The 27,507-nt window shown below is 45.0% G+C and overlaps 2 protein-coding genes across 3 annotated transcripts in view; one reads left to right on the top strand and one right to left on the bottom strand.

The window, feature by feature from the left end:
* The window catches only part of DYNC2LI1 (dynein cytoplasmic 2 light intermediate chain 1), a 54,433-nt gene extending 37,298 nt beyond the window's left edge, over window positions 1-17,135 (top strand). The window contains exons 14-16 of one of the 2 annotated variants that reach the window (XR_008676829.2): window positions 3,650-3,729; window positions 14,651-14,772; window positions 16,087-17,135. The gene's annotated coding sequence lies outside the window, so the exon portion shown is untranslated. The remainder of the gene's footprint in view (window positions 1-3,649; window positions 3,730-14,650; window positions 14,773-16,086) is intronic. The other variant, XR_008676828.2, reaches the window with a different exon arrangement.
* ABCG5 (ATP binding cassette subfamily G member 5) lies at window positions 1,600-27,489 on the bottom strand. The gene is made up of 13 exons (XM_004029153.5): window positions 27,207-27,489; window positions 26,505-26,626; window positions 20,627-20,763; window positions 20,453-20,548; window positions 16,684-16,816; window positions 15,078-15,217; window positions 13,539-13,668; window positions 12,869-13,082; window positions 12,563-12,768; window positions 11,447-11,585; window positions 8,568-8,753; window positions 3,181-3,293; window positions 1,600-2,033 (listed from the first exon to the last, which is right to left on the bottom strand). Exons 1-13 carry the CDS (start codon window positions 27,347-27,349, stop codon window positions 1,840-1,842), a joined length of 1,953 nt encoding a protein of 650 aa, XP_004029202.4. The 5' UTR covers window positions 27,350-27,489; the 3' UTR covers window positions 1,600-1,839.
* Between the last annotated feature and the right edge of the window lie 18 nt (window positions 27,490-27,507).

The raw sequence follows: 27,507 nt of genomic DNA, 5'->3' as shown, positions 1-27,507 counted from the left end.
AATTGACAATACTAGTCTGATAATTTACCAATGCCTCCACATCCTTAAATACTGTTCTAAGAAATAGAATTTTATGTGGTTTCCTTAATGAAATGATCTTTCCTATTTCAGTGTGAGACATTTCAAATACTATAATTTATCTTTCTTCACAAGTTAGGTCACAGTCAGTGAACAAGTTCATGCGCCCTCTACCATATTCTCACCCAAAGTTACCATAGTAACACTGAGACAGTTTCATTTCGGGTTCGTACATGGAATTACTTGAAGATCACTCAGAAAGAGAATCAGTAATTTTAATACAGAACCTTTTTTTTTTTTTTGAGACAGAGTCTTGCTCTGTCACCAGGCTGGAGTGCAGTGCTGCATTCTCGGCTCACTGCAACCTCCACCTCCCAGGTTCAAGCGATTCTCCTGCCTCAGCCTCCCAAGTAGCTGGGACTACAGGCGCCTGCCACCATGCCCAGCTAATTTTTGTATTTTTTAGTAGAGACGGGGTTTCACCATGTTGGCCAGGATGGTCTCAATCTCTTGACCTCGTGATCCACCCGCCTCGGCCTCCCAAAGTGCTGGGATTACAGGCATGAGCCACCGCGCCTGGCCAGAACCCATTTTTAATAACCTATTTACATTATTTTATCCTTGAAAATATGTAATACAGGTGTCTGTATTTATACATATCAGCACCCTTTACAGTTCAAGAATGTGAATTTCTAGTATGTACCCTGTTCTTTGTAAACAATATGTCAGCACTTTTTTTCTTTCTTTTTTAGAGACAGGGTCTTGCTCTGTCTCTGTTGCCCAGGCTGGAGTGCAGTGGTTCCATCATAGCTAACTGCAGCCCCTACCTCCTAGGTTTAAGCGATCCTTCCATGTCAGCCTCCTGAGCAGCTGGGATTACAGATGTGAGACACCATGTCTAGCTATGTCAGCATTTTTTCTATATGGACTTTAAATAACAGCTGATCTCCAACCTTAATGGGGTTATTTCTCAGTGCATATACTTTAGTAAAGTTTACTTGTAATTCTTTTTTTTTTTTTTTTCGGTAGGTTTTTTTGGTTTTTTTTTTTTTATACTTTAAGTTTTAGGGTACATGTGCACAATGTGCCTATAAGTAAACTCAGCTGAAAGTGAAAAATAGCAAACGAATCTTTAAAAACATAACCAGAGGTTTGTCTGGTGTGCTTTGTTCACTGTTGAGCCCATTCCTACAGTTTTTTATTTTAATCCTCAGTAAAATCACTGGGTGCTCTCTCTCTAGCAGTGGTGCTCACCATCCATCTGCCCAGCATTCTCTCGATGTGATCAGGTAACTCCGACCCCTCGTGTGGACATCTGCATTTAACTCTGGGTCTTCCAGGAACAGAAGCATTCTTACCCAATTCTGCATGATGACCTTGCTTCATCTAAACCCACAACTCTTTTTCTCTGTCACTTACGGTCAGGAATCCTTGAAACCTTTTGTTTTTGCCTAATCCTTTATCCAATGTAAACATATTTTTAAGCTGACCTATTTTTTTCTGTGCCTAGAACAAGGAAAAAAAATAGTCACACGAGTCTCCCATAGGTTTATAAATGATTATTATTTACATTCTTGGGTCCACTCAGTCACAATTTCCAAATACCACATGTCCCTGCAAGTTGTAAGAGCAAGGGACTATAAACCACTTCCATTGCATTCAAGGCCTGCTTGGATCCAAAAGGCACAAATGGAGTCTTAATGGTTAAAAGACTTGAGATGTCCTATCAAGAAAGAAATACATGGCACTCTCATTTCAGACGTTCAGAGCAGTCATGCACAGTCGGCAGCTTCACTTCCATTTTCCCAGCCATGGCTTTCACTACCTGCTAATGAGATGATCCCTTATTTTGAAAACAACTATTCCTAGGATGACAAGAGCTGGAATAAATGAATACAAAATCAGAAAGTTCATTGTGAATCTAGATGTTGCACCTGGGCAGGTTTTCTCAATGAATTGAATTCCTTGAGTGAAGGCACACATTGGATTAGTTGTCACAGAAACATTTGAGCTGCCTGTCAAGGAAAAGATTGACAGTGTCAGGTGTGGTTTATCTCAGGTAATTTAATCAACAAGTATTTACCAAGTGCTTGCTAAGTACCCTTAATGAAAAATACAGGACACTTTAGCAAGCCCAGAGTTTACAATTTGATGAAGCAAGAGTGAGCAGTTCTGGCCTTTGGCTTCATTTGAAGATGGACATGCTTTTGTTTCTATTTTGGGTATAGATTCATTACCATATTTGTGATAAAAATCATCATCCCTTAGCACAGGCTATCCTAAAGTTACTGACATTATCACTTAGAATTATTTAGAACGCTACTAAATTCAGCCATATTCTTTGGTTGTCTTTGGAGTGGCCCTGATATTTTTTTGGTTGTTTTTTTTTTTGTGTTTTTTTTTTTTGTGTTTTTTTTTTTTGAGACACAGTTTCACTCTGCCGCCCAGGCTGGAGTGCAGTGGCTCGATCTGGGCTCACTGCAACCTCAGCCTCCCGGATTCAAGTGATTCTCATGCTTCAGCCTCCTGTGTAGCTGGGATTTACAGGCACGCACCACCACGCCTGGCTAATTTTTGTATTTTTAGTAGAGACAGGTTTTTGCCATGTCGGCCAGGCTGGTCTCGAACTCTTGACCTCAAGTGATCCAACCTTGGCCTCCCAAAGTGCTGGGATTACAGGCGTGAGCCACTGCACCCGGCCACCCTGAGATTTCTAATGGCCATGAAGTCCTTGTCCTGGTTCTACTTCCGTCTGGTGGGATTGAGGAATAGACTTTTGCCAAAAGTAGCTTTATTTAGCTATGTACGATGTACATTTGGGGGAACAAGAAGCCACTTCAGCCTGCTTGAATGTGTTCAGTAGATACAGGAACTGAGTCTATCCAGAATATACTAGAGTTTACCTCAGTGTACATAAGGTCTGTCATTTTCTAACAACATCCAAGTGTCCCTTACCTATTGACCTTTGACAGGAGACTAACTTGACTACTGCTTATTTTCTTTCATCTTAAAAATCAGAGAAAATGTTGGACTGTATTTCAAAACAGAGTTTTAAATTGAATTATTATAAAACACAGTTTTTATTTCAAAAATACATTTCCTCCAAGAAATTGCTTCCTCAGAGTAACATGCAAAAATAATATCCCCAAATAGAATACTTACCACAAGTGAAATTCAGTCCGTAGAACTCATTGACTACAAGAATCTCACTGCAATATTTTTGGAATGTAAAATAACTGATGATTTTAAAAGGAATGGGCATTTCTTGTATGTTTCTTAAGAAAAAGAAAACAAAAATGAAATTCAGTAGGCTCTGGCAATAGTCCTACCAAATGAAAAGAAAGGCAATCCTTATATTTTCCAACAGGAATATAGTTTTCTATCTCCTTATTATAAAAATGATGCTCACTATAAAAAAACCTTCAAACAACATTGAACAATATAAAGAAATACCATTGCCTAGAAATAACTATTGTTAACATTTTGGTAATATATATAACATGTGTGTTTAAAAGTTTTATATAAATGGAATTAAACTCTTCATGCTCTTTCCTAACTTACTCTTTTTCTGCCAAACATATGTCTCAGACATCCTTCCAAGTCAGTAAGCATAGCATTTTGTCATTTTTAGGCACAGCTTGGCGGCCTGTTATAGTGAAGACCTTAATTTAACAGTTCTCTCAAGAGGACGATTACTGTCTATTTATTTTGGTAAGCACTACTGATATAAACGTAGAAGAAAATACAGACCTAACACATACCAATTGGAGGAGGAGATTTGTGATTAAACAGAAAGTTGAAGGTACCAATGTAGAAAGTTAGAACTAACCTAGAATACAAAGGAAAAAGGAAGGAGAGACCGAGCCAACATTCGTCGTGAAAATGAAATATGTCTCCTCTCCAATCTATTTCAGGTGAAACTGTGTGCTGACACTGTGGTCTTCTTAGTCCGCTATATATTTTCTGTCAATCAAAAGATATAAAATTCTTTCTGTTTGCAAGGCACTAGTTCTAGGCGCTTGAGAACTTCAAAAGATGTATCCTATCCCTAAAGAACTCATAATGTAGTTGGAGATATAGAATATATCCTTAAAACTATAAAAATACACAGTAGTGAACTATTTGTGCCAAGAAAGTATAAAAAAAAATGTGTACCACACATCCATGATGTTCTTGTATTTAGTATTTATGGTTTCACCTATTTGCAAGGTGTCCTCAGACTTTCAGTTTCCTAAGGCACAACATTGAATTAACCACACTGAGAGGTTGCTAATTGAAAAGGATACGTGGGACTCTGGGAAGGAATTAGGGGAAGAGGATGGAAGTTCTAGGAAGGCAGAAATGGTATGAGTACAGGCATGCCAAGGGCTGCATATGGGACTGACTGGACCAGAAAGACTGGAAGAGAGGATGTGAAGGAACAGTGGGAGGGGAGCTTGGAACAATAGCCAGAAACAACCATTTCTGGGCCTTGCTGTGAGTTGAGGTTGAATGACCATGAATGAGACAGGTCACGTTGAAATCAGCATTCTGAGAAAATTAACGTGACTCCAGCAAGAAGGATGGCCAGAATGAGGGCAGAGTAAGAACAGGAAAAGAAAAAAAAAAAAAAAAAAGGACCAGACTACAAAAAATTCAGCTATGAGATGACAAAGGCCTGCAGTAGGATGATGGCCATGAGAGGGTGGCTGCCTAGTGGCTAGGGTGCTATCTTTCTGAGGTAGGAACTGTGAACCTTTGTTTCTGCCTGTACCACACAGAGTCAAACACAAAATGTTCCACATGCACCTATGGTTTGATATCAGAAAAGAAAACCAACATGATTTGGTGAGTGATGCAGTGTGTATACAGTTCAAAGACAGAGTCATTCACTTATTCACTCAACAAATAATGTTTGCAGGCCTAACTGGTCCAAGGCCTAATTGAGCTGGCTGCTGAGAAGGTCTAAAATGATGAATGAGACACAGCTGCTGCCTTCAAGGGGTGGATAATCTATTACTGCAAAGGAAGACCATAACAGGAAGTAGTGTGTGATAGGCTGAGAGAGAAAACAAAAGGGGCCTTCAAAGAGAGTGCGCCTCTAGCCTTGGGAACAACCAACAGACTTTGTGCAGGTGGCAGAGAGAGAGAAATGGATCAGTGAAAGGCACAGACAGAAGGAGAAGCAGCGGGAGGAACCATAGATCTAGATGTATTGACATGACATTGTCCACATTAGGTTGGTTTGTGCTTTGTCTTTTTTATTTTTTGAACGGAGTCTTGCTCTGTCACCTAGGCTGGAGTGCAGTGGCGTGATTTTGGCTCACTGCAGCCTCCGCCTCCCAGGTTCAGGTGATTCTCCTGCCTCAGCCTCCTGAGTAGCTGAAATTACAGGCACGTGACACCACACCCACCTAATTCATATTATGTTGTTAAATGGGAAAAAAATGTATGCATATTTTATATCTTATACAACGGATGATTTCATCTTTGTTAAAAATTATATAAAATTCTAGCAAGAACTACAACAAAATTTAACTCTGGGCTCTGATACTTCAGGTAACTTTTACTTTCTTCTGCATCCATATTTATATTGTGAGCATTTCTTCCCCCAAGAACTTGCATGATTTTGTAAGCAGAAAAAACAGCAAAGCTAATTTCCTTTGTGTTTAAAAGAGAAGGGAGCCAACAGCACAAATGCCTTAGGCAGTTCACCTAGAAAGATGATGACTGGGGAGAAAAATGGGTAAATGGAATGACTAGCAGGTTGATGTGGCCTTTAAGAGTGGAGTTTTAATTTTCAGTGATGGGAGTGGAATTCATGTGAAGCCTTGGGATGTTAAGATTTTGCAACTAATCTGAGAACATTTAGTATTCTTTGCCACTGCCTACCTTTTAAGAGCAATTAACCACCAGGTATAGTGGCTCACGCCTGTAATCCCAGCACCTTGGGAGGCCGAGGCAGGGAAATCACTTGAAGTCAGGAGTTTGAGACCAGCCTGACCAACTTGGTGAAACCTCATCTCTACTAAAAATACAAAAATTAGCTGGGCGTGGTGGTGCGCACCTGTAATCCCAGCTATTCAGGAGGCTAAGGCAGGAGAATCGCTTGAACCTGACAGATGGAGGTTGCAGTGAGCCGAGATCGTGCCGCTGCATTCCAGCCTGGGTGACAGAGTGAGTGAGACTGTGTGTCAAGAAGCAAACAAAAATAAAAATAAAGAGCAACTAACCTCCGTTTCCAAAAACCCAATACAAATGCTACTTATGATGGGGTTACTTCCAGATAAACCCATCATAAGTTGAAAATATTCTAAGTTAAAAAAAATGCATTTAAGGCCAGACGCGGTGGCTCACGTCTATAATCCCAGCACTTTGGGAGGCCGAGGCAGGCAGATCACCTGAGGTCAGGAGTTTGAGACCAACCTGGCCAAAATGGTGAAACCACGTCTCTACTAAAAATACAAAAATTAGCCAGGCGTAATGGCAGGCACCTGTAATCCCAGCTACTTGGGAGGCTGAGGCAGGAAAATCGCTTGAACATGGGAAGCGGAGGTTACAGTGAGCCGAGATCGCGCCACTGCGTTCCAGCCTGGGTGACAGAGCGCGATTCCCTCTCAAAACAAACAAACAAACAAAAAAACACATGTAAGACACCTAGCCCACCAAACATTACAGCTTAGCCTGGTCTACCTTAAATGTGCTCAGAAAACTTAACGTTAACCTACAGTTGGGGAAAATCATCTAACACAAAGCCTATTTTATAATAAATTGTTGAATATTTAATGTAATTTATTGAATCCTGTTCTGAAAGTAAAAAACAGGATGATTGTATGGCTACTCAAAATACAGTTTCTAGGCTGGTTGCGGTGGCTCACACCTGTAATCCTAGCACTTTGGGAGGCCGAGGTGGGCGAATCACTTGAGGTCGAGCCTGGCCAACATGGCGAAACCCCATCTCTACTAAAAATACAAAAATTAGCCGAGCGTGGTGGCGCACACCTGTAATCCCAGCTATTCAGGAGACTGAGGCACAAGAATCACTTGAACCCAGGAGGCAGAGGTTGCAGTGAGCTGAGATCGCGCCATTGCACTTCAGCCTGGGCGGCAGAGTGAAACTCTGTTTCAAAAAAACAAAAACAAAAACAAAAGACGGTTTCTACAGAACGAGTATCACTTTCTCAAAAAATCATAAGTCGGGGATCATCTGTACATGAAATGGCACCAGATTAACTGAAACAATGATTCAAATAATATAAAAGAGGAGATGCTGCCCAAGGTTGGCTCTGTACATTGCTGGCTTGATTCTGTACTCTTGGCGTGATTTGATTTCTGCATTTTTCATAAATATTAACAATCCACTTAAGCAACATGGACAAATACAATATAATGGTCTTCGTGTGAAAAAATATCCTCCCTGATTTATCAAAGCCTAGTTCACTTTGCTTTATAATATCTCACTTCGTATAACTCACTACAATTTATAATGTGTTTTCATATTGATTATTTCCTTTCCTTCTCATGATCCCTTGAGGCAGGTGGGGCTGAAATAGTGATCTCTTTTTTATAAATGAGGAAACTAATTTAGATAGAAAAGAGACTGGCAAGTGGTAGAGGAAGTTTCTGACTCATAGGTCAGCCTCTCTCCACGAAGTCACGTGCGTCACAGCCTTCATAGTGGTGTGACTTGAGCAAAGTCAAGTCTGAGCTTCATTTTCTTATCTGAAAATGGATTGCTCTGAGAGTTAAATAATTAAACACACACATATAATTTTATATAGTAGATGCTCAGTAATGCTTTTGCTTTTTGACTTGATTTTTAAATTTTTAAGTCAAAGAAACAGCCTTCATGTTTCCTTGGGGACCCAGAGATTACTTACGAGATCCCACTCACACCACCTGCCTGGGATCATTTTTAGCCTTTTAAAATTTTCTGCCCTTTTTGCTGCTGCTTTTTAAAAATGTGTGTGGATACATTTTTTCCTGGTTATAAAATGATACTTGTCCATTACAGAACATTGATAAAATACGGAAATATGAAGAAAAAAATTAAAATATCACCTAGAGATAATTACTGCTATCGTTTGGTGCATGTCCTTTAAGCCTTGATACTCTTTGGAGCAGTCTTTTATCCCGCAGGCTTTTTTTTTGTCTGACAGTCTTAATTCCTAAGAATAACTGGGAATTGAGAACTGCAGTACAAACTCAACAGTACCAGGTCAGAAATGAACTAATGCATGCAATTTATTTAGCCTATCATGTGGGCTGTGAGTTTTTCCTGGAACATCCGGGCTGGTTTTCTTCTCTTGGTATAATGGTTTACTACATGTGAATCATATCATAACATAAACTTGTTAGTTCCTGATTCCCGATAAAAAAGACATTTTATTGAACAGATGAACAGTTCAAGGTCTAAGGCAATGATTAACGAGTAGTATAAACGCTCTAGACTATAAGGTAATATCCATAACCACTATCAGTTCTCTGGTATTTCTTTACTTCAGTCATTATTAGGTGATCATTAATAATGGGTTATCCCAATCTAAATTTTTTGAATTATGATATCTTACCTGAGGAATCCAGATCCAACAAGCACCCCCGCAATGGACAGCAGAGCCACTACACTGTTGACTATATTTGGATTTTGGACGATACCAAGTAGCACAAGAGTTAGAAATTCACCAATTAAGTGGGGGGCCAAGAGAGCAGCAGAAAAATATCCAAATCTGGCAACCTCAGGATGTAAGCCCAGCGTCCTAGAAAAGCATAAGCTCTTTAGTTTCCTCTCTAAGGGCTATCATTTAAGAAAAATACTGCACTTGCCTCTATGAATAAATCCTTGGTGGTGAGTGGGTGGGAGAAGTTTGCAGGGCAAGCCACACTCCCCTTTGAAAGGCCGTTTTGGAAAGGAGTCAACATGAGACTATTTATTACATCAAATTGTTCCCATTGGCTGCAACTCATTGGGAGCCACCTTTTCCCTTTCACAGCTCCTTCAGCTCTCATAGGAAAACATTAAATTACTTAGACAATGGTCACAACTAACTGCAGTAAGCAGGCTTGTTGAACTCTACAGGCATCTTCATAAATAACCATGTTCTGCCTAGCCAACACCACACCTACCTTAATGTTAAAGGGCTCACCCAACCCGCTTCCCAGCACCCCCTTCCCTGAACCTCATCTCTGTTATGTAGGATTATTGCCTACGTGAAAACCCCTCACTTCTTTTGTCCTCGATCCAGGTTAGCCCTCCCCAGCCCTACTCCATTCCATTCTTGTCTTTTATTCTACCAACCCCTTCCACTGATTTGACCTTCGTTTTCTTTTTTGAGACGGAGTTGCACTTTGTTGCTCAGACTGGAGTGCAGTGGTGTGATCTTGGCTCATTGCAACCTCTGCTTCCCGGGTTCCAGTGATTCTCCTGCCTCAGCCTCCCAAGTAGCTGGGATTACAGGTGCGCACCACCACACCCAGCTAATTTTTTTGTATTTAGTAGAGATGGGGTTTTGCCATATTGGCCAGGCTGGTCTTGAACTCCTGGCCTCAAGTGATCTGCCCATCTCAGCCTCCCAAAGTGCTAGGATTACAGGCATGAGCTACCATGCCTGGCCTGACCTTCATTTTCTTGTAAACAAACCACCCTATATCCATGCACCTTTCCTCTTATATTCCTTTCTCCAAATTACATTTCCCTGGTGATAGCGTATCTTCAATGACAATTAGGCATGGCTGCTCTTTATCCCATTTGTAGAGTAAGCAAAAAATGTTGGCGTGTCTTATACTCGCCCCTCCTTACCACTTACTCTTCAAGGCCATCTACTTTTCCTCTGTACAAATCATGAAGTTTGCTTATGCTATCAATGCCGTTCCTCATTGTTGTCTTCTGTGATGTTTAAAACATCCTCTTGCCTTGGATGATTTTATAGCATCTGGACCAGAGTCATTCTTTTTGCTCCTCTCCCCTATCATTTTCCTCAAGCTCTTTAACCTTCTTGATGAGCCATCCACATCAGTGGTTCCTGATTAGCGAATCTCAATTCCAATGACTCCAGCTACCTAATCTGCATCACTCACCATGTCTTGGACTTAAATATTACTCAAAATGGTTTCGCTCCCAGGATTTCAGAGTCTGAGGACACCCTCTCTGATCACAGCCTCCTGCCTCTCACTTCCCCAGTGCCCTCACTGCCGCAGATGCTGGACCCCTTCTGCCATTCTTTGCCTTATCAGTTCCCACATCTGGGGACCCTATTCTCCCTTAAGCAATGGAAGGTGTGCTGGACAATGCCTACTGCCGCACTAACTGGATATCCTCTGCCACTTTGCCTCAGCTGGCCCCTGGACCCCTAAGATTTCCTCGTTGTGTCTTGAATTCTAATAGCATGTCCCATTATGACTGATATAAACCTCTACTTTAAAATTTCCCCCTCCCCAATTTCAATCTCTCTCCCCAGTGCTCAGCAGCTGAATTCACCTCCGATTTTATGAATTTCTTGATATCTTCATCATCTCTATTTTTCGTTCTCTCTCTCTCCCCCTCTCTTTCCGCACCCCATCTTTGAAAGTGTGACCCTAGCTGCTTGCATCCTTGATCCCATGTTATTCTGATTCCCCTATCCCTACCTTGGTCTACTCTGGAAACTTCCTCTTTGACTTATCCAAATTTTGGCTGCATTTTCATCTACTCTCAATCTGATGTTTTTTGATGGTCTTATTTACCACATCCTAAAATAACCATTTTTTGAACTTGATCATCATTTAAGTAACTGCCCCTCTTCATCCTACCCTGTAACACCAAGTTTCTCAAAACAGAATCTGCTTCCTCCATCTTACACCTTCCCTTCTTGTAAACCTGACTTGCACCCCCATGACTCTACCGAAGCTCTTTTTTGGAAAATTGCAATGGCCTTCTCCCCTTATGCTTCACCTCCTTTAACCCCTGCAATATTGAAGTGTTTATGACACTTCCTTGAAACTCTCTCCTTCCTCATCCTCTCTGATGCTGCCCAATCCTGCTTCTCTTTCTACCTCCCTGATCACCCTCTGCCTCCTCTGTTGGTTGCTGTCCTCTTCCCACCCTCTGAATGTGTCTGTTTTAAGGTTTTACATTCAGGCTGCTTTCTCCTCGCCCCCAGGCCCCCCATGCACCTGGGTCCCAGCTACTTCAGAGCCCTCTTCTTTGGCCCAGGCCCTGCCGTGAATGTGGGACAGGTCATTCCCAGGCACATGTCATTTTGTTGGTTTGTTCTCAGGTCTCCTGCAACCCACAGTTGGGCTATTTACAATAAAATTAATGTCCTGGAAGATACGACATTGCACTAGACACTGATGGGCAAAGTGTAGATCCTCCAGAGCAGAGAACTTCACCCTGGAGCTCTCCCTGCACCAGTCCCACTAGCTCCATGACTCCATGGGAGCCCGGCCCTGGGTGAACTGAACAACCCCTCACCAGTAGCACACACTGCTGAAAATCATGGTGGCCACAATGCTGAAGGGGAGGACGTGCAGTGCATAGGCCAGCATCATCTGCCACTTCTGGTAGAGGCCGTCCTGACTCTCCTGGTCGCTGACAGCTCGCAGCACAGGAACTGGGGATGGAAGGCAGGTTTCAGAACAGTCAGTCACCACCCAGCTGAAAAAGGGAGGGCTAGCCCAAGCTGAACGTGAGGTCTGTCAGGGCTGGATGGTGAGGACCAGCTAGGGGGGGTTCCCTAGTCATAGAAGGAGGGGACCTGCCATCCACAGGACAATAAATCCCCACCCCGGAAATCTACACTCTACCTGAATTGCAATACAATTGCAAAAGATGTCATTTATTTCCTTCTCTCTAAAGTGGGGAGTTGTCACCAATTCACGAAAAGTACATGCAAAAGGGGCATGAATAAGTGATTTGAAGCACTTTGTCTTCTTTCTGTGCAGGATTCCCCCCACCCCACCCCGCCCCCACCACCAGCAGCCTGCATTTTAGACTTGGTCTCGGAAGGCCAGGCAAACCCCGCAGATGCAGACACTTAGCATTGCCCCTCATGTCAAGCTCTAGAGCAACTTCACAATAGCGAAGTCCTTCCCTCTTATTCCCTAACAGTGTTGCCTTTGGGGAATCCCTCTAACACCTGCTTCCTGCAACGTTAGGCAACCAGGTTTTGTCTCTGGAATTCCACTGAATTTGAGAATTAGGTGCTGGCTGTCCTAAAATCAGCTCCAAAAAGAAGCTAACGGTACAAAGTTGGCCCGGTCGCTGAGCCCCCATGGGCTGTGCATCTGAGATGGCCAAGATGAGATAGGAGGAATGATCTTTTGAAAAACTCCTCAAACTCTCCCCACCAGTACATTGTCACTTCATGTTTCCCTGGATCCTTAGCCCTCAGAGAGATCCACCTGGTGAGCTCATTCATATTAACATGTTGGTAACTCAATAGTTGCCTTTCCCCAGAGAGGGAACCTGGAGAGGGCTGGGTTTAGCTCAGAGAAAAACCCTTATAATGGTAGACTTTTGTAAGGTTACAGCTGGAGAAGGGAGGTATTTAGGGAGAAAGAGGTGCACCTCCAGCACGTGGGCACTTACACAGATTCACAGCGTTCAGCATGCCTGTGTACGGGGTGGCGCCCACAAACTGGTAAAGGAGACCCACGCGGTCCTGGATAGCACCCTTTAGCACATTGCTTCGGACCCGCAGAACGAAGAAAAGGAGGAACAAACCCATGATCAGATTCTGAAGGAGACGCATAATCACTGCCAGCTTATTTCTCACCAAGTTTCTTGTCACTCTCCTGAAAACAAACAACCCTGTTTGAATTCCTTTTCAGAATTGTTATTGGGGGATGGCTAAAGACCCCCAATGGGCATTGCTCACATTTGTGAGCCTCTTACCTCAGGAGAACACCCAGTTTAGAGAAAACTCCAGGAGAATCTTTGGTTTTGAAAGGAACCATTGGTAACGTTTTCAGGTGTTTCATTCTTTCAATATTCTTCAAAGTTTTATGACAAATTGCTGATTTCTTGTAGGCAGATTCTATCATCTGGACTCTCTTGGAGGTTTCTATTTCCCGTTCCTTGCTTTGGGTATCCACTGATGTCAGGTCCACTAAAAGTTTTTCCCAAAAGATGTCACCCATGTGTTTTTAAATGCATGTATGTACATGGATATACAATTGGTACAGGAGTACTGGCCATAATACCTCATCCCATCAAGACAAAATTTGTGGTTAATGCCCACCTATAAAATCAGAATACTTTAAAGCATCCCAGCAGGGCCTTGAGGATCCCATTGGGATTGTCTGGGAGAATTCAGAAGCTCAGCTAATTATGCTCTGATAAAGTAGTAGCAGTGCGCCATTTTGTTTGAGAGAGATCCCTGACCTCATTCTGATAGTAGTCTCTGGCAAGTTCATTGACCCGGCCAAATTGATTCCTTGAAGAGTATAAAACACAAAAATAAAAGCAAAAATCAAATCCACTAGACTGGTGTCATCCAGGCAGAAGTCTGAGATGAGAAAGTTTAAAAAACATTCATGATGGGGAATGTGAAAGAAAAACTTACTATAGAAGTCAAAAGGGTTTGAATGTTCAGGACAAGGGTAACCGCAGTCATTGAAGAAATCAAGCATTTCCGCTGGTGTGCCACAGAAAATCAGCTCTCCGAAGCTCAGGATGGCAATTTTGTCAAAGAGCTGACCAGACAACAGACGTAGTTAGTGTGTGATCACAAGGGTAGCGATGCACTTTGAATGTCTCTGGGAACACTGATGTAGGGCCAAGGTCAGATATTCCTTATGGTCACCAAGTCCTTATGGGAAATGCATTTCTGAGCAGTCAGTCCTTCGATGACCTTGGCCCTGCATCAGTATTCTTGGAGACATTCGAAGTGCATCCCTACCCTTGTGAGCCTAGACTACCACTGTGGGTCATGCTGCCTCCCATCCTGAGGCCCAGCTTCATATCTGGGATAGACAAGCATGACTGGACCTGGGCCTAAGTCCCAGCCAAGCCCAGTGAGTGACCTCGGGCGAGCAGGGGTGGGTCTTAGTTTGTTTTTTTTTTGTTTTCATTTTAAATCTCAGCTCCTCCTCTGTAAAAAGCAAATAATAGCTAACTAAAGGGATACTGGGCGGAGCAAGTGAGATTTTTTTGGAAGGAAATCGGTATGATTTCGTGGAAAAACACAGCCTTTGAAGCCAACTTGGCTGTGAAAGCCTAATGCTAGCTTTTTACTATTAATAACTGTGTGATCTTGGCTCAATTTGTTGTTGTTGTTTTGTTGTTATTGTTGTTGTTGTTGTTGTTTTTGAGACCGAATCTCACTCTGTCACCCAGGCTGGAGTGCAGTGGCACAATCCCAGCCCTCTGCAACCTCCTGGGTTCAAGCGATTCTCCTGCCTCAGCCTCCCGAATAGCTGGGATTACAGGCGCACACCACCACGCCCAACTATCAATTTTGAATCATTGCTAAGTTTCACTCTTTTCCTCTGTAAGGTGAATACACTGAAACACACCTCATAGGAGTGTTGTGCAGATGAAATGAGCTATGTACAGAAAGTATTTGGAACATGGTAGGTGCTGAAAGAAGTGAGTTTTCATCCTTTGCTCTTCCCCTCTCAGGAGCTGTTGGCTCCAATTGTCTAGCACTAACCATTTTTTGTTTGTTTGTTTGAGATGAGGTCTTCCTCTGTCACCCAGGCTAGAGTGCAATGGCATGATCACGACTCCCTGCAGCTTTGACCTACTGGGCTCAAGCGATCCTCTCACCTCAGCCTCCCAAGTAGCTGGGACCACAGGTATGCACCACCATGCCTGGCTAATTTTTCTTTTTCTTTCTTTCTTTCTTTCTTTCTTTCTTTCTTTCTTTCTTTCTTTCTTTCTTTCTTTCTTTCTTTTTTTTAGAGATGGGGAGTCTCACTTTATTGCCTAGGATGGACTCAAACTCCTGGCCTCAAGTGCTCCTCCTGCCTCAGCCTCCCAAAGTGCTGGAATTACAAGTGTGAGCCACTGTGCCTGGCCACTGGTACAAATCTTGCCCCTGCCCCTGCGATTCCCAGCTCAACACACCATAGACCCAGCCTTTACGAGTTGAACCTCTTACCTGAAAAAGCTCAGAACGGGGCTGGTGAATGGTGAGAACCACAATTCGGTTCCTGCGAGCCAGTTCCGCCAGGAGGACGACAATATGATTAGCAGTCATGCAGTCCAGGCCTGTGGTTGGCTCATCAAACAGCATGACCTCTGCCAGCAAAGAAGGGCCAGACTTCTAAGGTAGTGCAGAGCCCAGGCTCTGTGCTTAAAACTCAGAGTTCTGAACTGTTCCTTATTGAGTTTGTACCCCATTCAAACAGTGTGCGGTGGGAAGTAAACATGTAAACTGGCTTTCAGCCTGAGCTCAGGAGAAAGGACCTGATGTGGAAGGGCCTAGTTCCCAACTCTGGAGCATATGTGGGGCTCAAATCCTCCAGGGCACAGGGAGTAAGGAGATCAGGCCTCTTACGGGCCAGCTGGGCTCTGCTCAGGGCACCCTGTCAGGGAACAAGGGCTGGCAGGCTGGCATCAAGTTGTTTTAAAACAAGACTGAGAGAAGGCTGGTCAAAAAGACAACCCCATTTCATGTCTGCAACACTTTCCAACGCCAGCAGGGTCTTTGCACAGAAAAGAAAAAAATCTGACGAATAAAACAAGGTCTGAAGTGTGGCAGGCATTTGGGTTCTTTAGAGGGTTTAAAGTAACTTATTTCTTCCTAAAAAGTGACAAGGGGGCCGGGCGTGGTGGCTCACGCTTGTAATGCCAACACTTTGGGAGGCCAAGGCAGGCAGATCACCTGAGGTCAGGAGTTCGAGACCACCCTGGCCAACATGGTGAAACCCTGTCTCTACTAAAAGAACAAAAATTAGCTGGGTGTGATGGCAGGTGCCTGTAATCCCAGCTACTCAGGAGGCTGAGGCAGGAGAATCGCTTCAACCTGGGAGGTGGAGGTTGCAGTGAGCCAAGATCGCACCACTGCACTCCAGCCTGGGCAACAAGAGTGAAACTCTGTCTCAAAAAAAAAAAAAAAAAAAAGGCGACAAGAGCTGTTAAAAACATCTCTCTTATTTGCCTTCTAGTGACCAAGCACCATCTGAAGAACAGGCAGTCCTGGTCTACCACAGTGCAAAGAAAGGATCCAGATGCAGTTTGTCCTCTCCAGCTGCATGAGTGGAGAGGTTTCCCCAGGTGATGGGGAAAATGACCAAACCTGGCAGAGGATTGACTACTCTGTTTTGATACTCCCTTCCCCACAACATATACACTTTTGAGTTTATCATTCAAATTCCTATTTTAATTCCTGCCATTTCATGAACACCTGTGGTCATACCAAAACTCATTGGCTTTCCCCAGCCCACACAGTGGTATTGCCCTGGTGAGAAGAAATGATTGGCAGGGCAAGGCTCCATATTCAAGGAAAACCCCAATGGAACACTTCAAAACCAATGCAATGCTTCCGGGTCCACGAGCTGTTTTGTTTGGATGATGGAATCGCATCAGGAAATGAACTATACAGCATTTCCGAAAAAACTGGGTCCTCAGTTTGAAAAACCTGTGATTTCAGTTGTACACAAACCCCTTTCCAAATGAGGACTGTGAAGAAAGGGCCCAAAGTATCTGCAGACACACAGAAGATGCCCAGACAGCAGCTAGTAACAGTTCTGGGTGCCACTTACTAGGATCCTGGAGCAGTTGGGCTGCGATGGAGACCCGGCGCCGCTCACCAGTGGAAATGCCCCCCAAGCTGTAGTTGCCAATCAGTCGGTCTGCCACATGGCTCAGACTCAGCTCTGCCATGACGGCCTCCACCTGCAGGAGACACAAATTACAGGAAGGCTGGGAGTCGCTGTGGCTGCTATTTCAATTCATGGGCTGGGGAGGACATGAAAGAGGCAGCGCACCCCCCAAGAATCCAAGGGCCACTTCCAGACTCACCACACCCTGGGGAAAGCATGTCTTTGATAATAATATGATCCAATTCGGCTTAAATCGTAATACATGTGTCAGATTTAAATAAATAATATGAATTTTTTAAAACGTCCCCAGAGGCTGGGTGCAGTGGCTCATGCCTGTAATCCCAACACTTTGGAAGGCTGAGGAGGGAGAATTGCTTGAGGCCAGGAGTTTGAGACCAGCTTGGGCAACAAAGAGAGACCCTGTGTCTACAAAAAAAAAAAAAAGAAAGAAAAAATAAATTAGCCGGGTATGCTGGCACGTGCCTGTAGTCCCAGCTACTCGGGATGCTTAGGCAGGAGGATCGCTTGATCCCAGGAGGTTGAGACCACAGTTAGCCATGATGGCACCACTGCACTCCAGCCTAGGTGACAGAGACAGAGCAAGACCCTGTCTCAAAAATAAAATAAAATGGGCCTGGCATGGTGGCTCATGCCTGTAATCCCAGCACTTTGGGAGGTCAAGGTGGGTGGATCACTTGAGGTCAGGAGTTCGAGACTAGCCTAGCCAACATGGTGAAACCCTGTCTGTTCTAAAAATACAGAAATGAGCTGGGAGTGGTGGTGGGCACTGGTAATCCCAGCTACTAGGGAGGCTAAGGCAGGAGAATTGCTTGAACCCGGGAGGCCAAGGTTGCAGTGAGGCAAGATGGCACCACTGCACTCCAACCTGGGTGACAGAGCGAGACTCTGATTCAAAAAAAATAATAAATAAATAAACAAATAAAATAAGATTCCCTAGAACAAAAACTGCTTACACTTGCTTCAGGAAAATTAACCAGGAAACAACAGATACTTCATTAAACTCCTATTTGCAGGAGCCATAGTCACTGCAGCCCATACAGAAAAATCCCGCAAATTCATGATTACAATATCGCTTACTTTTATAAGTGTTTGGGTTTTGAAACTTTATTATCATAAATGCTTTATGTGTTTACAAAAATCCAACCTGATTTGAACTAAACCTGTTTCCCACTATATAACCCAAATAAGTGCTGGGGTCCCATGTGGTACAATCTCAGTGTGATTTCACATCAAAGACGTATAATCCAGCCTTCAGAAGTAATTAAAAATAATTCCAATCTTTACTTGAATTTCTTTAAGGACTTTAAGGGGGACCCAATTTATAACCCCCGGCCACATTTAAAATTCCCTTTCTTCCAATTCTCTTCGCTCTACTTAAAGCCTGTAACTCCCTGAAACCGTTTTTCCTCCTCATTCTCAACTCTCCCAAAACAATAACGACTAAAAAAAATTCTTTACTGAATTTCTAATCAAGAAGCTTGGCTTTTTTCCTCCCTCTCTGTCTTTCCTTCCTCAGCTTATCTCCTCTCCAGAGACCTGTTCACAAATCTGTTTCTGTCCCCCTGTACTGATTACCTCTATCTGCAGAAACCCCAGGGGGAAAGCAGAAAGAGACAGAAGATACTCATATGGTAATGAGTTTTGTTTCCAGACACCCCTAATAAGGCCGTGTTATGAAAATGGAAACAAAACCATTGCATTAAAAAACAATAAGCTAGATTGCAGAAGAAGAGGGAATGACTTGTGGACCAACACTCAAGAGGAGTCAGGGAGTGGGGTTGACGGCATAGATGTAGCTTTGACCCACCCAAAAAATGGACATATCTGAAATAGGTACAAAGGAATAATGAGAAGGTAAAAATGCATAAATAAACTAGATATAAATATATTCTGGAAAAAAAGAAAGGTCTTCTCTTGCCATCAGGGTAGAAGGATCCTAGAATTAAGCTTTGCTTGACACAGTGAGATTTCTGTGCTGACCGGCCAGGGTAGATTCCCAAGCCTCCTTCTCATCTCTGTAACATCATAAGGAGTAAGCTTGCCCCTCCTGGCTTGGAAGAGATGGACAGAGAAGACATTTACTTAATTTGTCTCAGAGGTTTCACACCCCAGCAGGAATGCTCTCCCACATTTTGGAAACACATTTTGGAAATGGAATTCAGAGTCCTTGGAAGGACTATTGGGATGAGCAAGTCCAACCCTCCATGCTCTGTGCTTTCACGTAATCTGATGTATTCTTCACATCAAACCCAAGAGAAATGCATTCTTATTATATTTTTTATAGAGGAGAAAACAAAGTTCCACAACTTGCCCAAGATAATGCCATTAGCAAATGGCAGGGCCAGGATTGAGAGGACTCTCTGGGCTCTCTGAAGTGGTCCAGGAAGCCTGAGCCTTAGCCAACAGCCCCGCAGACATAGCCTGCTCACATTGGCCATGCTTTATTTCCAGGTTCTTCCAAGGACAGAAGCAGATCTGCCATGCTATCTCCTTTATTATCATCAGCACTTCCTTCCCACTGAATTACTTATCAGGATTTTACACACTGTGGGCTGGATTTGCTCAGAAAGGACTCTCAGTTGGAGAGAACTCTGCTATCAGGAGTTCTCCTGCTCCCAGGGAGCTGTGCCCCTTGAAGGAGGCATATCCACCTGTCATTGGTTCCCTGGGTGCTTGTGGGCCTTCCCAGTCTAGAGAGAAATGAAGCAGTTTCCAGGTAAGGTCCCCGGTGGGTTTACCTGTGGCTACTTCCAAACTGGAGACAATTAAGAAAGAGATTGGAACCTAGAAGGAGTTGACAATTCAATCGTTTCTTCCTTCATTAACTCAGTCCAGTTTGGATGAGGCACATTCAAGATGCCTCCAAGCAAGCTGAGAAAAATCAGTGGCAAAAATAACTGTGTCTGTTGAAACAGGGAACTTGTAGAACAGCATGGTCCCAGAGAAGGGTAATGCAAGCCACAGACAGAAGTGAAATTTTAGTAGCCAAATTTTGAAAAGTAAAAAGAAACAGGTGAAATTAATTTTAATAACATATTATTTACAGCCAAAAATAGCTTTTCAACCTGTAATCAATACTTTTTGAAATTTATTTATTTATTTGGCTGGGAGAGACAGGGTCTCTTTTTGTCCTTCAGGCTGGAGTGCAATGGTGCAATCATGGCTCGCTGCAGCCTCGACCTCCTGGGTTCAAGAGATCCTCCTGCCTCAGCCTCCTTAGCAGCTGGGAGTGCAGGCGCACATCACCACGCCCAACTAATTTTTGTATTTTTTGTAGAGACTGAGTCTCGCTATGTTGCCCAGGCTGGTCTCAAACTTCTAGACTCAAGCAATCCTCCCATCTTGGCCTTCCAAAGTGCTGGGATTACAGGTATGAGCCACCCTGCCCGACCTAAAAATTCTTAATGGGCTTTTTCACGTTCTGTTTTTCTCAGACTAAGAGTCTGAAATCTGATGCGTATTTTGCGCTCAGAGCACGTTTCAGTCTGGACTAGTGACATTTCAAGTCTCCAAAGGCACATGTGACTAGGGGCAGCACAGGGTGCACGGTGCAGGACGCAGGGCGCGCTCTAGAGTGAAGGAGTGACGAGCAAAGGGAAGGAATGGGCAAGCGTAGGCGAAGAGAGGAGGGCAGCGGGGGGTGCAAAGGTACTCAGTTTGCCCTCTGTGAGCGGGGGGCTGCACCCACCTTCTGGAAGACGCCGGGATTGCCGCGGCGGATGGCCAGCAGCGCGGTGTAGTGCAGCGTCTCGCGCACGGTGAGGCTGCTCAGCAGGGTGTCGCTCTGCAGGAGACTCGGGCGTCAGTGTAGCCCAAGCCCCCGGGGCGGGCGGGGGGCCAGGGGTGTGGGGGATGCGCCCACCTGCAGGACGTAGGAGAAGCAGTCCTGGAACTGCTCCCGGCGCAGCGCCCGGCCGTTCACATACACCTCCCCCAGGAAGGTCCCCGCGCGCCCCAGCCTCCCGGACATGGCGTCCAGCAGCGTGGTTTTCCCGGAGCCTGCGGGGCGACAACAGAAGGCCCTGGAGGAACCCCTCTGTGCCGGCCTTGGAGGAGCTTCCCGAGACCCTCTGTGCAGGCATGACCCCGCAGGCCATGAGTGCTACATGACGGACCCTGTTCTAGGTGTTAAGGACACAGCAGGATACAGGCCCTGCCCTGTGCAACGCGCACTGTGAGTGCAGCGGTCTCACGCGCAAGTGAGTCTCTGGATTGTCCCCTGAGTGAGAGGGGACATGCCATTTCTCTCATCTGGGTCAAGACCGAACGTGCTTTCTCTGCTTGTTTATTTGCCTTTAAAACTGTTTTGGATTGAAAAACAAAATACTTATAGGTATCAGAATAAGAGGAAAGCCAAGACTCTTGGAAACGTTTGGATCCTAGGACGGATTTCTTTTTGTGCCCCCCTGGGGTGGTCTGGTTGTACCTGGATGTAGGTGACATTGTCTAGAGCCTTGCTCACAAAGCAAGCAGCATCAGCAACCCCTGAGAGCTTGCCAGAAATGCAGAGCCCCAAGCCGCACCTAAGACCTGCTGAGTCAGCTCTGCTTCAGTCCACTTTGAGAAGCACTGACTTGGTAAGTCCTTTGGTAAGACCAAGTTGGCCACAGCCTGCACTAGAGCCTGGGGCATAGCCTAGCTGGATGTCACTAGGAAGTTCCCACAGAGGGGTTGTGGTGAACTAACTGCCTGCTGGAGGTGACTGGGGGGTGATGCTTCCCTTGGTTTGCTTTTTTCTTGAGTGAGACTGAGTGTCACTCTGTCACCCAGGCTGGAGTGCAGTGGCACAATCTCAGCACACTGCAACCTCCGCCTCTCAGGTTCAAGCCATTCTCCTGCCTCAGCCTCCTGAGTAGCTGGGATTACAGGCATGCACCACCACACCCGGCTAATTTTCGTATTTTTAGTAGAGATGAGGTTTCACCATGTTGGCCAGGCTGGTCTCGACCTCCTGACCTCAGGTGATCCTCCCGCCTCAGCCTCCCAAAGTGCTGGGATTACAGGCGTGAGCCACTGCTTTTTTCTAAGGTTAAAGTTTAGGTGATGCCTTTAGGACAAGAACCTGATGGCCCCTCAGTCATATTGGACACAAGTTTACCATAGGCCCAGAGTTCATGGAGACAGAATAGACCTCCCAGGCCTTTCCTATTCAAGGAGGCTGAGAAGTTGGGATTCATAACAGAGAAATAGGCAGGAAGTTCTGAACTATCTGGGAAGATAGCAAGAGAAATCTACTGATGAGATGGCTTGTGCAGAGCCAAAGAGATCTTTTGTTGAAATATCATCATCATCATCATCATTATTATTATTATTATTATTATTATTATTATTATTAAGACGGAGTATCGCTCTGTTGCCCAGGCTGGAGTGCAGTGGCGCAGTCTCGGCTCACTGCAGCCTCCACCTCCCAGGTTCATGCCATTATCCTGCCTCAGCTTCCTGAGTAGCTGGGACTGCAGGCGCCTGCCACCATGCCCAACTAATTTTTTTTGTATTTTTAGTAGAGATGGGGTTTCACTGCATTAGCCAGGATGGTCACAATCTCCTGACCTCGTGATCTGCCCGCCTCAACCTCGCAAAGTGCTGGGATTACAGGCGTGAGCCACCGGGCCCAGCCCTTTATTTATTTATTTATTGAGATGGAGTCTCACTCTATTGCCCAGGCTGGAGTACAGTGGCAAGATCTCAGCTCACTGCAACCGCTGTCTCCCAGGTTCAAACAATTATCTTGCCTCAGTCTCCCGAATAGCTGGAATTACAGGCGTGTGCCACCACACCTGGCTAATTTTTGTATTTTTGTAGAGATGGGGTTTCACCACGTTGGCCAGGCTGGTCTTGAACTCCTGACCGCAGGTGATCCGCCTGCCTCGGCCTTCCAAGGTGCTGGGATTACAGGTGTGAGCAACCGCACCTGGCCCTTGTTGAAATATTTTAAAGAAACTTGCTTGTTGCTGTGAGAGGTACAAAGATGAATCAACTCCCTTAGCAGTTGTCTTCTTTTCTAATGCATCATTGACAAAACTCAGAATTAGCCCCTGCGTGTTCAGGAGGTGGTCAGAGTGGGGAAAGAGAGGAAAACCCATTATAAAGAAACAAAATGTGACTTCGTTGGGATTGTCTTTCAAAATGTGCCCTGTAATTTCCCAGTCGTGTGGTTCTTCTAACCAGAGCCATCCTGGCTTTACATTTTTTGGATCCAATCTGAACTCTGGCAGAAGCTGCAAATATCCTGCAGCCTGGGTCCCAGCCCCACCACTTCATCAAAACTGGCCTCCCCAGGGATATTAAAGCCACTTTATTGTTGCCAAATCCAGTGTATACTTCTCTGGGAGGGATCCCAAGACAGAACTATCCAACCAAGTCACTTCCAGAGTTCTGATCCATAGACATTCTGAGAGATCATGAATGGTGTTGTTTTAAGCCACTAAATTTTGGGATACTTTTTTTTTTATAATAATGAATTTAGTTTTTTAAAAAAAGGTGTCAAGTATTTGTTAACTCATTAATGAGGGAACCAGCAAGATGACAAAGCTCATTCAAAAGAGGATATGAGAGGCTGGGCGTGGTGGCTCATGCCTGTTATCCCAGCACTTTGGGAGGCCAAGGCGGATGGATCACAAGGTTAATGCCCTAAAGGGCAATAAAACTATGACATTTGCAACTAAATAATCTGCAAAGAAGCATCCAACCCAGAGTCTACGCCCTCCTCAACAGCAAATAACAATTCAAATAAGTTGGAGTTCCCCTGGAGTCGGATTGCTCTGTGCAGGCTTGCTTTAGACTATACTCTAGTGAGACTTTGAACATATATGTCATCATCTTTTGCCTCGCTAATGAAGATTTGATAGATAATACTGCTTGAGATAAGACACCAATGAAATTGTCATTTTATGCAATACTATGGAGTAATTCATAAAATTATTTTACTCCTTTATTCAACAAATATTTATTAAGCACCCACTACGTGACTGACCCTGTTCTAGGTGATAAGGATACAGTAGAATACAGTCCCTGCCCTTGTAGAACTTGCAGCCCACTGTGGATTCATTTCAGTATAAAGGGTAGGCATTGTCCCAAAGCCGTGATTAGGCATCTCATCAGAAATCAGCCCACTCCCCCACCCCAATCAAGAGCCCCTCCCGCTGTCCTGCTGTATGTGCATGAAACACAACATTGGCTTTTGGGGTGCACTTCTGAGATGGGGGGTTCCATTTCTTGTTGTTCTTAGAAGTGGGACACACTTCTGAGAAGGGTGCTAAATGCCACCCTGTTTACTTCTTTATAAGGACTGCAACAGGTGAAAATTTGTTAAAGGAGAAGAGGCAGTTTTTTTTTCTTTTTAAAGAAGAACACTGTATTTATCAAAAGGAAGCTGAGAATGACCCTGGATGTTACGGTACATGTGTATAGCTAGATATTGGTTAAAAATGGAAATAAGAACTGACAAAGTCTTTGAAAAGTGTAACAGCTTTAGTCAGTGCTATAGTCTCAATGTTTATGTCTCCCTAAAATTCATATGTTGAAATCTTCACACCCAAGATTATGATATTATGAGGTGGGGCATGCAAGGAGGTGATATTGGGAGATGATTAGGTTTTGGAGAGCTCTTACAATTCAGATGAATGCCTCAGAGACCCCTACCCACTTCTGCCATGCAAGGTTAGGGTAAGAAAATGGCTGTCTAGGAGGAAGTCTCCCTCACCAGACACTGAATCTGTTGACCCCTTGATCTTGGACTTCCCAGCTCCTAGAACTGTGAGAAAAAAATTTCTGCTTTTTATAAGCCACCCAGTCTATGGTATTTTGTTGTAGCAGCCTGAGTGGACTGAGACCGTCTGGGAATTCCTCTTCTTTTTTTTTTTTAAGATGGAGTCTCACTGCTGCCCAGGCTAGAGTGCAGTGGCACAATCTTGGCTCACTACAACCTCCGCCTCCCGGGTTCAAGCGATTCTCCTGCCTCAGCCTCCCGAGTAGCTGGGATTACAGGCACCTGCCACCAGGCCTGGCTAATTTTTTTTTTGCATTTTTAGTAGAGACGGGTTTTGCCATGTTGGCCAGGCTGGTCTCAAATTCCTGACCTCAGGTGATCCGCCCGCCTCTGCCTCCCAAAGTGCTGGGATTACAGGCATGAGCCACCGTGTCTGGCCTGGGAATTCCTCTTAACAACACTACTGTTGGCATCTGGTTGTGCACCTGCTGTAGCAGGTGAATAGCCATGGATTCAATTCCCTGGGTCTAAGGAGGCTGACCATGCCTACATTTGGTCATAGACTTCAATAGAGTCCCCAACTCCATTGAAGAGAATAACACAAGTAGAGAGTGGCAGTGAATGTCAACAATTTGCAAGCAATAGCTCAATCAAGAGGCTTATGTGGAGCCAATTTGTCAGAAGCTTTCAACCTTAAAATGTACATGGTAATCCAGTGTAGCAGACACTGTGGTGTGCCACACAGATCCCCTCTTCAGGGCCAATGCAGCCATCCCCCAGCTGCTGAGAACGTCAGCTGCAGAAGATTCACCACAGGGACCCTCCCAGGGAATTGCCCTCGGCCACAAGGAGCTGTCTCACCAAAGGCTAGACTCTCTGGGGCAATGACTGGCTGATGCAGGGGCACAAACACCGACTGTAGGCTCAAATGCAGCTACCCTGGGAAAGAGGAGGAGAAGGATGATGTGGAGAACGGGCAGTGGATGACCTCAGTGCAATTTGTAATGTTTAATTCCTTAAAAAAGAAAAAGAGTCTGGGAAACATAGCAAGAACCCTGTCTCTACAAAAAAAGATAAAAATAAAAATAAATTAGCTGGACATGGTGGTGTGCACCTGTAGTCCCAGCTGAGGTGGGAGGATCACTTGAGCTCAGGAGGTTAAGGATGCAGTGAGCCAAGATCGCACCACTGCACTCCAGCCTAAGTGACAGAGTGAGACTCTGTCTCAAAAAGGAAAAAAAAAAGAAAAGAAAAAAGACCAGATAAGATCTGATAAGGCCTGATGTTAATACATGAACTTTTAAATATTCTCCAGTCTTTTTTTTTTTTTTTTTTTGAGACAGGGTCTTGCTCTGTTGCCCAGGCTAGAGTGCAGTGGCACTATCTCAGCTCACTGAAGTCTTAACCTCCCGGGCTCAAGCAATCCTCCCACCTCAGCCTCCCAAGGAGCTGGGACCGCAGACATGCACCACCATGCCCGGCTAACTTTTGTATATTTTTGTAGAGATGGGGTCCCACTATGTTGCTTAGGTTGCTCTCGAACTCCTGGGCTCAAGCAATCCTCCCACCTCAGCCTCTCAAGCTGCTGGGATTACAGTCATAAGCCACTGTGACCAGCCTATTCTCTATTCTTGATTGTATGTCCAAAATATGCCATCATAAAAAAGCACCAGTGGAATCAAAGATAGGGGCTTAATGGGCATTTTTATGCTTATTTAATCCTTTTCCTGTCTCTAGGCAGTGTACAGATAGGGGAAATTGTGTTTCCTGAGTACTTTTATATGCCATGGAACTGTGGGGGCTTTTTATATTTTGAAATATGAATTCACGTACATGTTAGGCAGAATTTTATACTCTTTCAAGGATCTTTCTAAAGATTTCACATTGGTAGCAGTTCCATTCACAGTCAGATATCAATAGAATTCATTCTAATATCAAACCTGTGGCTTTCTTGCTACAACTTAATCTGTTTCTTCAATGTGGAGTTTAACTCAAGCCAAATCCTTTTTAGAATCCTCCTTCCCAAGCTTACCTGAGCTTCCTAGGATGCACATGATCTGCCCGCTCTCCACGTACAAGGAGACATCTTTGAGGATCTGCCTGGTCCACTGCTGCCGGCAAGATGTGATGTCCCACCAGGGCCTCACGCGGTGGCTTTAAAGGAAACCCCAGGAAGGCAAAGGCAGCTTGGGCCCTGGAAGGGTCCACACCCAGGTCCCCAGCATTGATCCTACCTGTGCCCCACCCCAGTAGTCTCCGGACAGGCTCCTAACGTGTTTCAGTCTCTGCACCCTCCTCTGTAGAACATGGCAGATAGCGACTGAGGCTGTCTGCCACGTAGGGAGGGGGTCTGTGCTGGAGTTGCTCTGAATGTCCTGTCCGTTTGGCTGGGAGGTGGCTGTCCCTGCATTCTTTCACCAGGTTTCAAGACTCCTTGCATTCCCAGTACCCCCATTCCCATCCACAGAGGGCAGGCCTTAGACACTGGGTAGGCAGGGCACTGCTGCCACTTTGTTTATGCCCAGGCCCTTCCCTGGGCAGGGGGAGGGGCCATTCACTGTCACTCCATGTTTCCCAGCACAGCCCTTCTCCCTCTCCTCTCTCCACCCGATCCACTAAAGAGGGAGCCCGAAGTGCCCAGACTGGCACTTAAAGAGTGAAGAAAGGCAGCAGAGGGGTGAGCGCCGGGCCCCGCACTCCTGGGGGAGCAGCAGCAGCAAGGGCTCTGCCTTACCTGACGCTGTAGGAGGCATGGAGGATGCCCAGGCTGTGAGGCTCCGGGGCGGTGGCAGGAGCCCCCTCCAGGGAGCTCTGGGAGCCTCTGTTTACTTGGAGACCCATGGACCCTCCGGGGGTCAAAGATGAGAGGTCACCCATGGCCAACGGGCAGCAAAGCTGGGCAAATTTTCTGGTGGCCTGACCCTCCCCAGAGTGGCTTCAGTTGGGGAGCCCGTGGCAGACTGCCCTGCCTACTCCACCTGACCCCGGAGTCCCTTGGGACAGCAGGACTGGGACTTGGCCACGGAGACCATTAT

Source organism: Gorilla gorilla, chromosome 12 (genome assembly GCF_029281585.2).
Source record: "Gorilla gorilla gorilla isolate KB3781 chromosome 12, NHGRI_mGorGor1-v2.1_pri, whole genome shotgun sequence".
Lineage (NCBI taxonomy): Eukaryota > Metazoa > Chordata > Mammalia > Primates > Hominidae > Gorilla > Gorilla gorilla.
The sequence above is the reverse complement of the archived record's forward strand: the minus strand, read 5'-3'. Positions and strand labels throughout refer to the sequence as shown.